General features: G+C 32.9%; 1 protein-coding gene across 1 annotated transcript in view; it reads right to left on the bottom strand.

Moving 5' to 3' along the window:
* The window catches only part of LRP1B (LDL receptor related protein 1B), a gene marked incomplete at its 3' end in the record, with an annotated part of 2330707 nt that overhangs the window by 238156 nt on the left and 2078425 nt on the right, over positions 1 to 14126 (bottom strand). Inside the window, exons 77-78 of the mRNA XM_081243013.1 lie at positions 9695 to 9878; positions 5197 to 5282 (exon numbers count right to left, since the gene is read on the bottom strand). Of these exons, the coding sequence (XP_081099139.1) occupies positions 5197 to 5282; positions 9695 to 9878 (270 nt within the window). The remainder of the gene's footprint in view (positions 1 to 5196; positions 5283 to 9694; positions 9879 to 14126) is intronic.

Genomic DNA, 14126 nt, shown 5'->3' with positions numbered 1-14126 from the left:
CTCAACAACATAGCAACATTCTCTTTTTTTCTCATGCTTCAAGTAGCCCATTAGGCAATACAGTGTCATATTAGAATTTAAAAGTTAAAACCTTAGGTGAGTATTTGACCAAAGAGGAACTAGGTAGTCAACATCTTTTTATTCCACATGGTAGAAATGTGAGGAAACCCCTCCCTTCTGACTCACAATTAATGCATTTTTTAGCAGGTAACAAAACTGAACATGAATTCAGCTGATGGGTTTCTGGATACTACAGCTCTTTGGTTTGGCAGTTCCACTGTTTCAGTGATTTGGTTTGAGGATTGTACATCAGGATCTGAGAATTTTCTTAGCTGTTGAGTTTTCCAAATGATTGCTTAGGGATTGGTTTAATTCTGACTATTGTTACTGCTCATAGATTTACTACCCCCATGGACTAACAAAACTTGGATCAAGATTTCAATTGCGTTAACTTGCTTTAAGAGTTGAATATTTTATTAACATATAAACTCGTGCTAAAAAATAATTGACACCATAGACACTTGGCAAAGCCCCAGAGATCTCCGTCATATCTCTGTATCTGATGTAAGCTTTTTACATCAATATTCACCCTAAAGTTGTTGTCTCAAATTGTTTTAGGGGTCACTTAAGAGTACTTATAGTCCTATAAGTAAGGATTAGCATCTTCAAGGAGATAGTTTTGTTTGTTTGTTTGTTTGTTTTGTGGTTTGCTTTGGTTTGCTTTGGGGAGGGATGGTTGTTCCCAATTCTGAGTTCCGTTTCCACGTCTATACTCAGAATTCAAAATTTTATAATAACACTGAATCAGAGATACATAATTTTTTTAATAAAATTCATGCCAAAGCTAAATTAGTGCTGTCCAGATTTTATTTCTTTCCAATGATCTCCAAGACTAAGGATGACCTATGTATCACTATTTGCAACAACTCAGAGAAGGTTCTTGCAAATACTGATTTTTTCTTCTCTTAGCCAGGCTAAATTCTAGCAGTGATGGTGTTAAAATCAGAGGTTCAAATCTTATGCTTTTATTTGGCTTAAAAGGAGCAATCTACTTTTCTTCAGCTCTAGATTATAAAGTTAACCTGCAATCACTTAACCCCACTATGTCCAGATGAATAAATGCAAGTATAAGTCTTACTGACAGCATCACTAAGCAAGAATAATGATTATAAATGCTAAAAAAATGCAACTAATATTCAGTCTCAGATTCAAAAGATTCATTAATTATTCATTCACACCCTAATAACTGGAGAGCTACTTAATTAAATACATGTAAGCATTCATATCTAAGAAATCATCTATGCACAATCAAGGTTCTAATATATAAACTGAATGCATTCCAAGTTCTGTAGAGGGTTTAATAAATTCATTTCAATAGTAGTCTACAGGGCTTCCCTGGTGGCGCAGTGGTTGAGAGTCTGCCTGCTGAGGCAGGGGACACACGGGTTTGTGCCCCGGTCCAGGAAGATCCCACATGCCGCGGAGCGGCTGGGCCCATGAGCCATGGCCGCTGAGCCTGCGCGTCCGGAGCCTGTGCTCCGCAATGGGAGAGGCCACAACAGTGAGAGACCCGCATACTGAAAAAAAAAAAAAAAAAAAAAAAAAAGTAGTCTACAATATTCTTTCTGTTCAAATGCTTTTTTCACTGGAAGAATAAGGTAAATGGGTTAGGGCTCTGTGATGGCCTGGCAATTCAGATGGGTATATTAGAGCTCTACAGGGAAAAGGTTGGAGAGAAACTTGTCTCTGACCTTAGCAAAGATTCACCCACAATCCCCAGTCATGGCAGAATTATCCTATTCCTTTCTTTACAATAATCAATTTAGATAATGAAAATCCAATTCCAAATTTAGCAAGTCAACTGCAATAAATTAAAGCCGTGAATGCAGAGAAATTGAAGCTCTGAATTCTGACATATCTTTCCAGCCAAACTGGTCATTTTTCTACAGCTTTACCCTTAATCCCTTCAGAAAAGAGTGTAAAGCTCTCTCTACAGAATCATATTCAAGGAACATTAAAACAGCCAAGGGCATGGTCAAAATAGTGTCTAAAAACTAGAGTCATCCCAGTGGTTTCAGAGCTGAAAATTGGTTTCATCAAAATCCTCTTTGCTTCTTTTATTTCTGTGGCTGAAGATTTGTACCCTTTGGTTCAAGATGATTAATTTAGGAAATTGTGTTTTGTTTCTCTATACAATTTTACTGGAATAAAAGTCACTGCTAGAATTGAATTTGATAACATATTGGAAAGCTACTTGATTAATTTTCATTTCTAAAATCCACGTTATTAAAGTACATTTTCTAAATGTGTTGTACAAATTTAAGTTATAGCTGTCTTAGCTACAACTATGTTTTAGAATATATAGGGTAAAAACATTCTACCAGTTGTTATAATTTTATGCTATAAAGCTTCATGAGATTGCTACTAAATACGATAAAGAGAATAAAATTTAAGATATTAGGATAAATTGTTCTTCCTAATTATTTACACACAGAATTCCCAAATAATTAAGGCACGGATGTTGTCTTTTCATTTATTTCTGACTGAAAGAAAATGTGGAGAAACAATTACTGCTATGTTCTACTTTACTCTGCATATGTAGACAAAATCTTTGAGGAAGAAATTGGTTTTTACCACCTTGAACTCCTTGAAAATTTCTGTAATGCCATGATGAAATTGTGGTTAAAAATAGGTTTCCTAACAAAAATGACATATTTCAAGCAGCCCACAAGCAAAACTTTAAGGCTTGTCTTTAGTTTCTTGGGTATTTACATCCTTACTCAGTGGTCACCACTAACAAATGCTCTCCAAAGACACAGGTGTTCAGGGTCCTCGTGCATTTCCTTATCTTCCTCACTCCCTCATTTCCAAAAACTGCACTAAGAAACTGTTTGAAATTCATCCCCACTTATGTACTAGTGATTGGCAATAATCTAAAGTTATATCACCAGGAAAAAAACACTATAAGAATGTGAGCATTAAAATGGTTTGGCTGTATGAAATAGACTTACATCATGCGTGGAGATAAAAATCATTTTGGTCCCTTAAGAACAATCCCTGATAATGTATTAGCCATGAAAGACAAAAAAAAAAAAAAAAAAAAAAGGATAGCAGTAGAAATGTCTTGAGCCACAGGGTTGGAAAATAAAGCAAGGAGCTACCACTGAAGCTCTGTTATAGTTTTTTCACGAAGATCATAAATATTGTTGCTATATTAGTTAACTTTGTGGTTCAGCTGAGCTTATAGAGTATTCTAAAGAGAAAACTTTCTCACTTTGAGATAGTACAGTCTAAAAGGAAGAAATTCTAAAAACAAAAGAAAGCAAAATAAAAACAAAAGACTTATTAAAAAGAAAATAAACATGCCCCTTTTCCAGAGACTATACAAGAAAATCAATAGCTTACACACCTAACTTGGAAGGTTTAGAAAGGGTATGGAGAAATATACTTAAAAGAGATAATTTTCAATATTTTGTAAGTTTGATATATGTTTAAAGTTATACTGCACTGGAAAAATAAATTAATGCAGAAAACCATTTGGGAAACAAACACTTCCATTTTAAAGCAGTTATGTTAATTTAAACTATCTCCCTATGGGTATTACTCATCTCTTAAAGAAATAGTCATCTAATTCTTGTATTTTAAATAGACTCCTGTTTAGTTTTTACAAACAACATGAAAATATTTTGTATTTTACCCAATCTCTTAAGGTGCATAATTAGAGAAAGAGGCAGTATGAAACAGTGGATATTGGTGGCACACTCCAAACTCAAGAGCAAAAATCTAAACCTCACAGACATTCCTGAATAAGACAAGTATGCATGTGGTATGCACACGGAAAGTTTGAGGATGCTGGTGAATTGAGAGCACGGGCATAAATCACAGTGGCAGCTGCTACCCAGCTTGGATTGTGTCCATTCAGGGATGTGAACCCAGCAATGCTACACCTTCCCATGTTTTCACGAGTAGCCAGAAATCTGGATTTTCATGTGAAATTTTAATTTTCAATTTGTGACTTAGAGAGAAGCTGCAAAATCCAATTCTGTGGGGAATAGTAAACATCACACTTGCTAATGAATATCTGTGCTTAAAGTCAGACTAAATTTTTAAGCAATATGAATGAAACTAACTATAGGAATGGAGGTACCCAGGAGTGAGTGGAAAAATATCTTTAGTTAAGTATTCTTTATGTTGCTGAAAAATCAACACATGAATGGACTTCTTCATCTAATGCCTAGTGCTGGAACAAACATACTACAAGAACAAGAAGTATCTTTATTTTTGGCAAACTTGTTCTAGAGAGTGCTATCACATATTCATGTCACTATTGCACAGTTTGGGGCAAAGAGAAATTTGCAGCAGGACAGATACAAGCCACATCTTTGCAAAGAAGCTACTTCTCCTGACAATCAAAGATATGCTAAAACCAACTGTGATTTCTCTAGTCAATGTAATAATCAGTCTAGTTTTAATGATTTGATTTTATGCTACTTTCACTGCAGACTGGGAGGGAAAAATAAACGTTGAGGGAAGCAATTCACATTTCCATCCTGTCATAAATGGAAATCATTCCTTTCATCTCAGATAGTATATATGAGTAAACTCTGACAACAGAACTTAAGCGTCAAAATGGATCAGTAGCCCAGATTCTCTTGAAGTAGGTGGGTTGAGGGATAAAAAGGGTAACGCTGAATATACACACCTCATAACCTTTTAACCATGACTGGATTATAATCGTACTTTTGCTCCCTAGCTAATTCCAAATTTTAAAGGCTAAGGATCATCAATCGCATATTATTCCTTAGTTCTAAGAACAGAAACTTGAGGTTCTGGAAAAGATGTTTATTTTTAAATCCCAAGGGTTGTGGGGCTGGGAGGACAATCTGGGTAATGCACAACTACCTTAAAAGAGAATTTTATACCTTCCCTAGTCTAGCTGTTCTTAAGAGAGTTTTTTCCTTGCATTAGCTATGGTTTGCATCTTTTACTTTCTTGGATATGGTGTGATGTCAAAAGTTGGAGGCATCACCTGGACAATTCAAACAGAACAAAGTTTATGGCAATCTTATATCCATACATGCATGGATCCCTGAATACATGCTTCAGAAGTTCTAATTATGAGGTATTGCTACAGCTTTAATGCATATCTAGAGTGACCGTATTAAATACTATGAAATCATCATGGAAATGTTATACCTGTTTTAAAAGTGTGTAGTTGGAGCCATCAGTGCTAATTTTCCTTATCTCATGATGATCAGCAAGAATTAGAAAAGGTTCTTCATCTAAATACCAAGACAAGAAACATATTAGACTTTATAGTATTTATGGTTTTCAACTCTGCTTAGTCTCAGTTTAGTTACTACAGCGATGTAAGTTCAAATGCAGTGCCCTCTGGTAGATTAATGGTTAAAAAATTCATCCTGAGCACCTCTACTGATAACAATATGAAAAGAAAGCAGATGCCTGTGCAGTACAGAAAATCTAGACAATTCCAAATCTCTCTCTTTCCCTCAGTCTTCTTGAATATTAAATTATCTAATTTATTTGAAATTAGTGGAAAACACCTGCTGTTAAAATCTTATTTTTTTGTCATTCCTTTTTTTTAATTGGAATATACTTGATTTACAATGTTGTGTTAATTCGAGGTATACAGCAAAGTGAATCATTTATACATATACATATATCCACTTTTTTTTATAGATTCTTTTCCCATATAGGTCATTACAGAGTACTGAGCAGAGTTCCCTGTGCTATACAGTAGGTTCTTATTAGTTATCTACTTTACATATAGTAGTGTGCACATGTCAATCCCAATCTCTCAAATGGTACAAATGAACTTATTTACAAAACAGAAATAGAGGCACAGATGTAGAAAACAAACCTATGGTTACCAGGGAGAAAGGGGTGGAGGGAAGGATAAAAATCTTATTTTTAAATGAATTTCAGAGAAAGATAATCTGCACCTATTTTAGAAGCCTACAGTACAGCTAAACATTCCTATAACCAGAAAATTATTTCTTGATAATCAAATAACCAGCTTATGCTCTCAGAATAACTTCAGTGAAAACCAAGAGTTTCACTGCCTACATACATGTTTTTCATCTGCCTGGAAGCTTCTCTTAAGTAAGAGTCTATTTCCTTCTTATTTGTCCAACATGCTTTAGTATATTATTTGTTCTAGAATCTAGGAAAGATAATAAAAATAATCTAACCATGCTTCATATATGTAAAGATCAAACTCCTTTTAAACATCTTTGTTTCTAAGATGCATTCATACACTTAGATGCCCCGTAAGCAAATTTAATGTCAGCATAAATTAGAAAAAAACAATGAAAACGGTAGCCACTTTACGTGATTAAATGAGGACTTTATTGTAAATCATTTATTGTTATAGAGTTATTGTCTGTTTATGTTCAAATTATTTGAATTATTTGAATTATTATTATGAATAATATTATTTGAATTATTATTATTCAAATTATTTGGATTATTTGAATTATTATTATGTTCAAATTTATGTTCAAACTTATTACTTTCTTCCTTTTAGCCTTTAGTTTTACACTGTATGTATAATACATAGGGCACTATACTCTGTTTTAGCATACTCTGTGTCAGAGATTAGAAATGTGTGTCACAGATGCTGGGCATTACCTTCTAACCAGTGATGGCAGCACCTCTAATCATTCCAGTCTTCCTGTTGAGGTTAAATAGAGACTCAGAACCCTACTCAAAAGAGTTGTCTCTCACGTTAAAGTTGCTTTGCCATCCTATCAATATAGTTCTACATTCATAAATGTTAAATTCATCAGTCATGTTCTACCTCAATACTTAGGCAGTTCTGTTCTTTACAACTTAAATGTAAGACCTTAAATTTGAAACCCCTAGAGGAAAACATGGAGAAAAATTGCCTTTACACTGGTCCTGGAAATGACTGCCTATGACACCAAAAACACAAGCAACAAAAGCAAAAATCATCAATGGGGACTACATCAAACAAAAAAGTTTCTGCACAGCAAAAGAAACAATCAGGACTTCCCTGGTGGCGCAGTGGTTAAGAATCTGCCTGCCAATGCAGGGGTCACAGGTTTGATCCCTGGTCCAGGGAGATCCTACACTCTGTGGAGCAACTAAGCTCACGAGCCACAACTACTGAGCCCTCGTGCTGCAACTACTGAAGCCCACGTACCTAGAGCCAGTGCTGCGCAACAAGAGAAGCCACCACGATGAGAAGCCCGCGCACCACAACGAAGAGTAGCCCTGCGTGCCTCAACCAGAGAAAGCCCGTGCGCAGCAATGGAGGCCCAACGCAGCCAAAACTAAATAAATTAATTTTAAAAAAGAATTGACTATTAAGGAAAGTTTAGAAGAAAAAAAAAGAAACAATCAACATAATGAAAAGGCAACCTATGGAATGGGTGAAAATACTTGCAAATAATATACCTGATAAGGGGTTAATATCCAAAATATATAAATAACTCATACAAATCAATAACAAAAAATAAAAAATGGGCAGAGGAAACTGAACAGACATTTTTCCAAAGAAAGCATACAGATGGTCAATAGGCACATGAAAAGGGGCTAAACATCTCTGAACATCAGGGAAATGCAAATCAAAACCATAATGATATATTACCTCACACCTGTTAGAATGGCTGTCACCAAAATGACAAGAGATAAATGTTGACAGTGACTGAACAAAAGACAAACCTTGTGCTCTTTTGGTTGAAATGTAAATTGGTGCACCCACTACAGAAAACAGAATGGAGGTTGCTCAAAAATTAATAATAGAACTGCCATCCAGCAATCTCACTCCTGGTTATATATCCAAAGGATGTGAAAATAGTATATCAAAGCTATATCTGTACTCCCAAATTTATTGTACCATTATTCACAATAGCCAAGACATGGAAACAACCTAAGTGTCCATCAACAGATGAATGGGATCTGTATAGCCATGAGAAAGAATAAAATCCTGCCATTTGAGACAACATAGATGGTGCTTAAAGAATTATGCTAAGTGAAACAAGTCAAACAGAGAAAGACAAATACTCTATGATATCACTTATATGTGGAATCTAATAAAGCCAAACTCATAGAAACACAGTAGAATAGTAGTTACCAAGGTTTGCACGGTGGGGAACATGTGGAGATGTTGGTTAAAGAGTACAAACCTTCAGTTGGAAGATGAATAAGTTCTGGGGGTCTGATGCACTACATTGTAATTATAGATAACTACACTGTACTACACACTTGAAAGTTGCTAAGAGAGTAGATCTTAAATGTTCTAACCACAAAAAAGAAGTGGTAATTATGTGAAGGGATGGAGATGTTAGCTACTACTACCATGGTAGTCATATTACTGTATATAAGTATATCAAGTGAATGCATTGTATTACCTTAATGTTACACAATGTTATAGGTTAATTATATGTCAATAAATTTTGGGGAAAATATCTAGCGTCTCTTTAGCAAATGATTTATTATTCAGGGACATTCATATTTAAATTAAAATTGTTATTAGTTTCTATTTATTACTTTTAATGGAAAACCACTATAGCATGGATACATGATGTAACAAGACCCAAACTAAAATGATTAGCATTCACCTCCTTTTCATAATCCTTTGTGAAAAGTTTAAAGTAACGGAAACACTGACTAGTTTTTAGATTTTATCTTTTCTTCTTATCCCATGTCACTAAATGAATGATATAGTAAGCAGTGAGCTGGCAAAAAAAAAGTAGGCTGGCAAATAAAACAATGGGCTCCAAATAATACACAAATTTATTCAGAGATGAACATTCCAAGAATAAGTGAGTGGAATGAAAAATTGAAAAGAGTATTTTTCTCCATAATGTGCACAATTTTAACCAGTTAAAAAACTAACTCTTTAATTCCTACCCCTTTTATTTATTTTATGAAAGTAGATGAGAAAACATCTAGTTTTTTAAATGTTGTTCAACATAAATGTATGTGAGAAACTGGCAATGCTATTTAATTGATTATACTCATATCACAGTAAGAGGAATAGAGACATATTATGCACCATTTTCTGCCCATTTTAAGTTATTATTATATATTACTTTGTATCACTTTAAAAAGTTTGATCTTCTCCCTTGATGAATCAAAATTTTACTATTTTATTGAATTTTCTAATTCACAAATCAAACACACTGCTTGAAATAAACAGAAGTTTAATAATACTTGTTGAATCACTGGAAGAATTCAAATAGTCTTATATTCCTGATTTATTGTTATTGTTGTCATCATGATTACTATTATTATTACTGGCCCGTTGCTCTCCTTGGCACACATATATGAGTGTGTGTATGGTGTAGGGGAGAAGGAAAAAAAATATTAGGACGCTGTCACAACAGACTCTTCAATAGCCTTGGCCAAACCTGCTCCCAAGAACCTGTGATACAGGAAGCAGTGCTAGAGATAGTTCTTTTTACTTGTTCTCAAAATCTAGAAAACACTTAATAATTCACAAGACCACACTGTAATGGTATTAAAAACAGAGCAGTGTGTGGACAACATGCAATATCAGAGTGACAAATTTCCATATCAAGGTAAGTAGAGGAGAATTTTGATTTCTTAGAAACAGCAAGGAGGAATGAATTCAACAAGAATAGCTACAAAATCAGATCCATATGTGTAACTGAGGCTGGCTCAGTGGACAAATTCAGTTCGATACCTGAGAGTGATTTGCAGCCATTTGGGTTATCAGGTTGTATTTCATATCCATCTGTACAGAGGCACCTGTAGGTCCCATATGTATTGATGCATTGCTGGCTACACGGAAAGCCCAAAGAGCATTCATCAATGTCTACACATGTTTTACCATCATCCTTCAGTTGAAATCCAGGCCAGCATTTGCACTGGAGAATGAAAAACAAGCATAATCAATTCATATCATTGTCACTGTCTCTTGCTATTGGATATCCGTTTAGCATGATTCAAGCAAGAAAATCATTTAATAATAGAGAATGCAAAGTCTTTCTGTCCCCCAGAAATTAAACTTTAATAAGAAATACATATATTATATACAGTTTAAGTTAAAAAAGGATTCTCTCAAATATCATCATTTGATCTTCTGAGGTTGACAAGATTACAAAAGTTAACCGACATAAATCAGCAAAGCATGTTGGCTAGAGAATGGCAAGAAAAACAAAACTAAACCATCAGCTTCTTCTGTTTTTTTTTCTTTTTCTATTGCATTATATTGTGTTTTTAGAAGACTTTAATAATCATAAAGATTAACCCTTAAGTGGAACTCTGAGGATTACTAATATTGTCATGTATGTTATTTCATTAGAGTCTTAACAGAAATCTATGATATAGGCACTATTATTAGTTAACCCATGAGAAACCCAGAGGCACAAAGGTGAAATTGTGTAGATAAAGCCAGTAGGAGAGCTGATTCTCTCTGTAATTTTTAACAAATAATAAGGCTCAATTAATATTTATTGGCAGGGTCTGAGTCCTTAACCAAATATGTTGATGTCTGGGGAAATAATAAAATTAACATAGTTTCCCCTTCATAATTAAATCAATGTGCATCATCAAATCATTTTTTTTCAGCATCTCTATCATGTTCTATATGACCCTCTAATGATTATGTGATATTTACTAACTGGCATATCAGTTCTCAGTACAATGTCATACCATATATGTCTTTGCATTCCTGAAAATAAAAAGGGGCGGTGATTGGTCTTTCAGTTCTATATTCAGTCCCTGCCAAGTAGCATATAGAACTATAATTATACAACATGAACCTATAATTGGCCAGATGACTGTGAACATGTTAACCTTCACCAAGACTATTTAGTGGCCTTTGAATAAAAGAACTTGTGAGTACTGAATAGGATAGTGAATTAAGGAGGAACCCTAAGTTGTCAAGAAAAACTAGTATTCAAGAATTATTCATAGTAAACATTTGAGTCTTTGTATCTATGGGGAAAATATTAGAGAGAGATATGTGCTTATTATTAAATAATGAGCAAACAATTAATTGAGGGGTAGAATTTTTTTAAGTACAAAAAATAGTGTTCATTATGTGGAGGAGAAGGAGCATCAACTTTACCTGAAAGTGCTCAAAAGATAAATGAATATCTTTTTCTAAGTCCTTTTACAAGAAACGAATCTCTTTAAGCTCTTGGCACTTTTATCTTTAACAATTTATACCAATATTTATCTAATAATCCTAAGATTATTAGATACAATAATAATCCTAAAATTATAAAGAATTTTTTGTAATCCCCAGAATCTACTAGCAAGCCAGCAAATCAAAGCAAAATCCACAACTTAATTTTCCAAATTCTCCTCATAATATTTGAGCCTGTGACAATATTACTTTTTTTGAGAAGACTCATCCTACTACCTGATGAGGAAGTCAGGGGAATTGGTGCTTATCCTATGTCAAAAAAAAAAAAAAAATAGAGAGAGAGATGCTAAATGTCATTGAAATATATACTTAAAAGTAGTTAAAATGATAAATTTTATGTTGTATATTTTACCACACTTAAAAAAATAAATAATTTTTTCAAAAAGGAAACTGAAAGGCTACAAAAAGATATCACTGAAAAGAACTGGAAATTAGATCATGTGGAAGCCAGAGACACATAGGCAGACACAGGGTAGAGTTGAATTCAAGGGGCACTTCAGGACAGGTGAAAGGACATTTTATAGAATGCATTAAATTCCTCTCAAAAAGAGTACTATGAAAAGAAATAGTGTCTGAATTCTAATACGGCTTCTGAAAATTACTTTGAATGGCTAATGTCAGGCTTATAGAACTACTATATTAAATAGTCAGTTTGGATAAAAACATATTTGTGGAAAATTAATTTCTTGAAGGTAAGTTACCAAATGCAATGAACATTTCTATAAACAAATGAAATTGGGATGTTTAAGGTGTAGAGTAAGTATTTTTAATGTGTTTATTAAAAGAGAAGATTTTTTTAAAAGATAATTTCCTCCCCAGTCTTGCTAACCTTGTTTTAACAAAAAACATTTTTTGCTCCCAAATAATTAAAAGGCATTTATGGGAAATTCTACTAACATAACATTCATAAATTGAATGAAAAAATAATAATAATCATTTGTGTCAGAGATAAAAGATGAGAGATTCATCTATATTTAATAAAAAAAGTTTAAAAATGTTTCACTTTCACTTAAAAAGAAAATGTTTATGAAAGTGAGATATATATATATTCAATGTCATGTTAATATTTCTCATAATCAAGAACTATTTCAAATTGTCTTGATTTATATTAATTTTTATAGAGAAACATATAGCTACCAGAAACAAATATAGCTATCCAAAGTTTTCCTATTACATTCAGAAAAATTTGCAGCTTTTTTAGTGATATTTTAAAATACTGGTTAACTTATACACATTAAAATTTATTTATCTCCCAAAAGTACATTTATTTTCACATGGTAAGTTACCCTTCCATCCAAATAAGATTCTTGCTTAGTTAAGTGTTATTACTCCCTTTTGAATAGTTAAATCAATTGTATTTGTTTTACAGCAAATCGTTCATAGTCCAGAAGGTCTAAATTTTGCTTTTATAAGCAATTTTCATTTTATTGCAGAATTTGAAGGAGGAGTTGTCATGTTCTGCTGATAATGTAATGAGAAATAGTTTACTGGATGGTTTTCCCCATTCTCTGAAAAAGAGAAACCCATCAGCTAACATTTTTTTCCCAAAATAGATAAGCATTTTGTTGTATATAAGATTTTTTATTCAATCTCCTATAAATAAATTGTCAGAAATATATATGTTTTAAAATGACATATATAACATAAATATAACATATATATCAACACAATATATAAAATATTTGTTTTGAATCTTTGCTTAAATCTCTTATTTATGGTTCTCGTCCTAGCTCCTTTCATTTTTGAACTGATCTTGCTTCCCCCAGTAGATGTTTTATTTTATTCATTAGTTTTGACATGTTTGTATATTAAGGAACATTATCCACTGCAATTTTGTCAGGTATCATATACATTGCCTTTTGAATAATTAAACAGTTTGTCTATTTTACCTAGAATTCTCATTTCATTCTATGACTCCTTCAGAGAAGTCAGAGAAAATAATTATATTTTAAAGGTATCAATAAACAATTATTTCTCTGTGAGGAATCTTATAAAGTAATTAAAATAGTATGATTTATCATGGCTTTCTGGGTGAGACTTACTTCTACCAAAACTAGTTTTCCAAATATGGAATCTCTGGGCACTCAGTATTTCTTACATGCAGGCATTAAAAAAATATATTAAACCATACTTTTGATGTTATGTCAAAAGGTGACTATTTCATATTCTATAATTTTTAGATTTTACCACCAAGATTATGACAGATTAAAAATATACACAGGATAAACACAAATAAATCTACTTTGAAATTTAAATTTTAGACAGCTAGATGGATAGATATACATTCTATATGATAAAAATAGATTATTTATAACATGACAAAATTTTAACTATTACCTCTAATAATTTTATAACACATTCCCTGACTTTTTTGGAAATATTTCTATATTGATTGTACATAAATCACCAATAAAATTTTTTCTGCTTCATTGGGTTTCAAAACCTTTACTGCCAAAATTAATTACCTCATATATACTCATCACATTAAGAGCTGTCCTGGCTCATTTGTCTTGTTTCCTTCCACCTATAATACAGCGTTTGTGAGTCCGTGCTTTTGTGTTTTAAATCTTATAAGTTTAACAAATTCTTCTGAATACAATACTGGATCTAAAAACTTTTTAAATAAATATAACTTTCTTGGTATATTACTTTTTATCTCTATTTTTACGCAGGGGAAAATGATTATTGTACTTGTTAGGTTATATCTATATACCGTGACCAATGTAGTTAAGTTAATCATAATACCAGAAATTCAGAGATTAAAAATGGCAAAGTGGATGTTTGGTGAATTTACCATTAGATAGAACTGACTTGTCATAGAATATCAAGGCTATCAAGGAAAAACCGAAGCATCTTTGTAATACATACTTTTTTTTTTCTCTAGCATCTTTTAAAGAAAGTCACTTAGTCCCAACTGAAATACTTTTAGACGTGAGAAATTTGGCAACTGATTCCAATGTAG

Source organism: Mesoplodon bidens, assembly GCF_964165515.1.
Source record: "Mesoplodon bidens genome assembly, chromosome: 8".
NCBI lineage: Eukaryota > Metazoa > Chordata > Mammalia > Artiodactyla > Ziphiidae > Mesoplodon > Mesoplodon bidens.
This window is presented reverse-complemented; position numbering and strand designations above follow the sequence as displayed.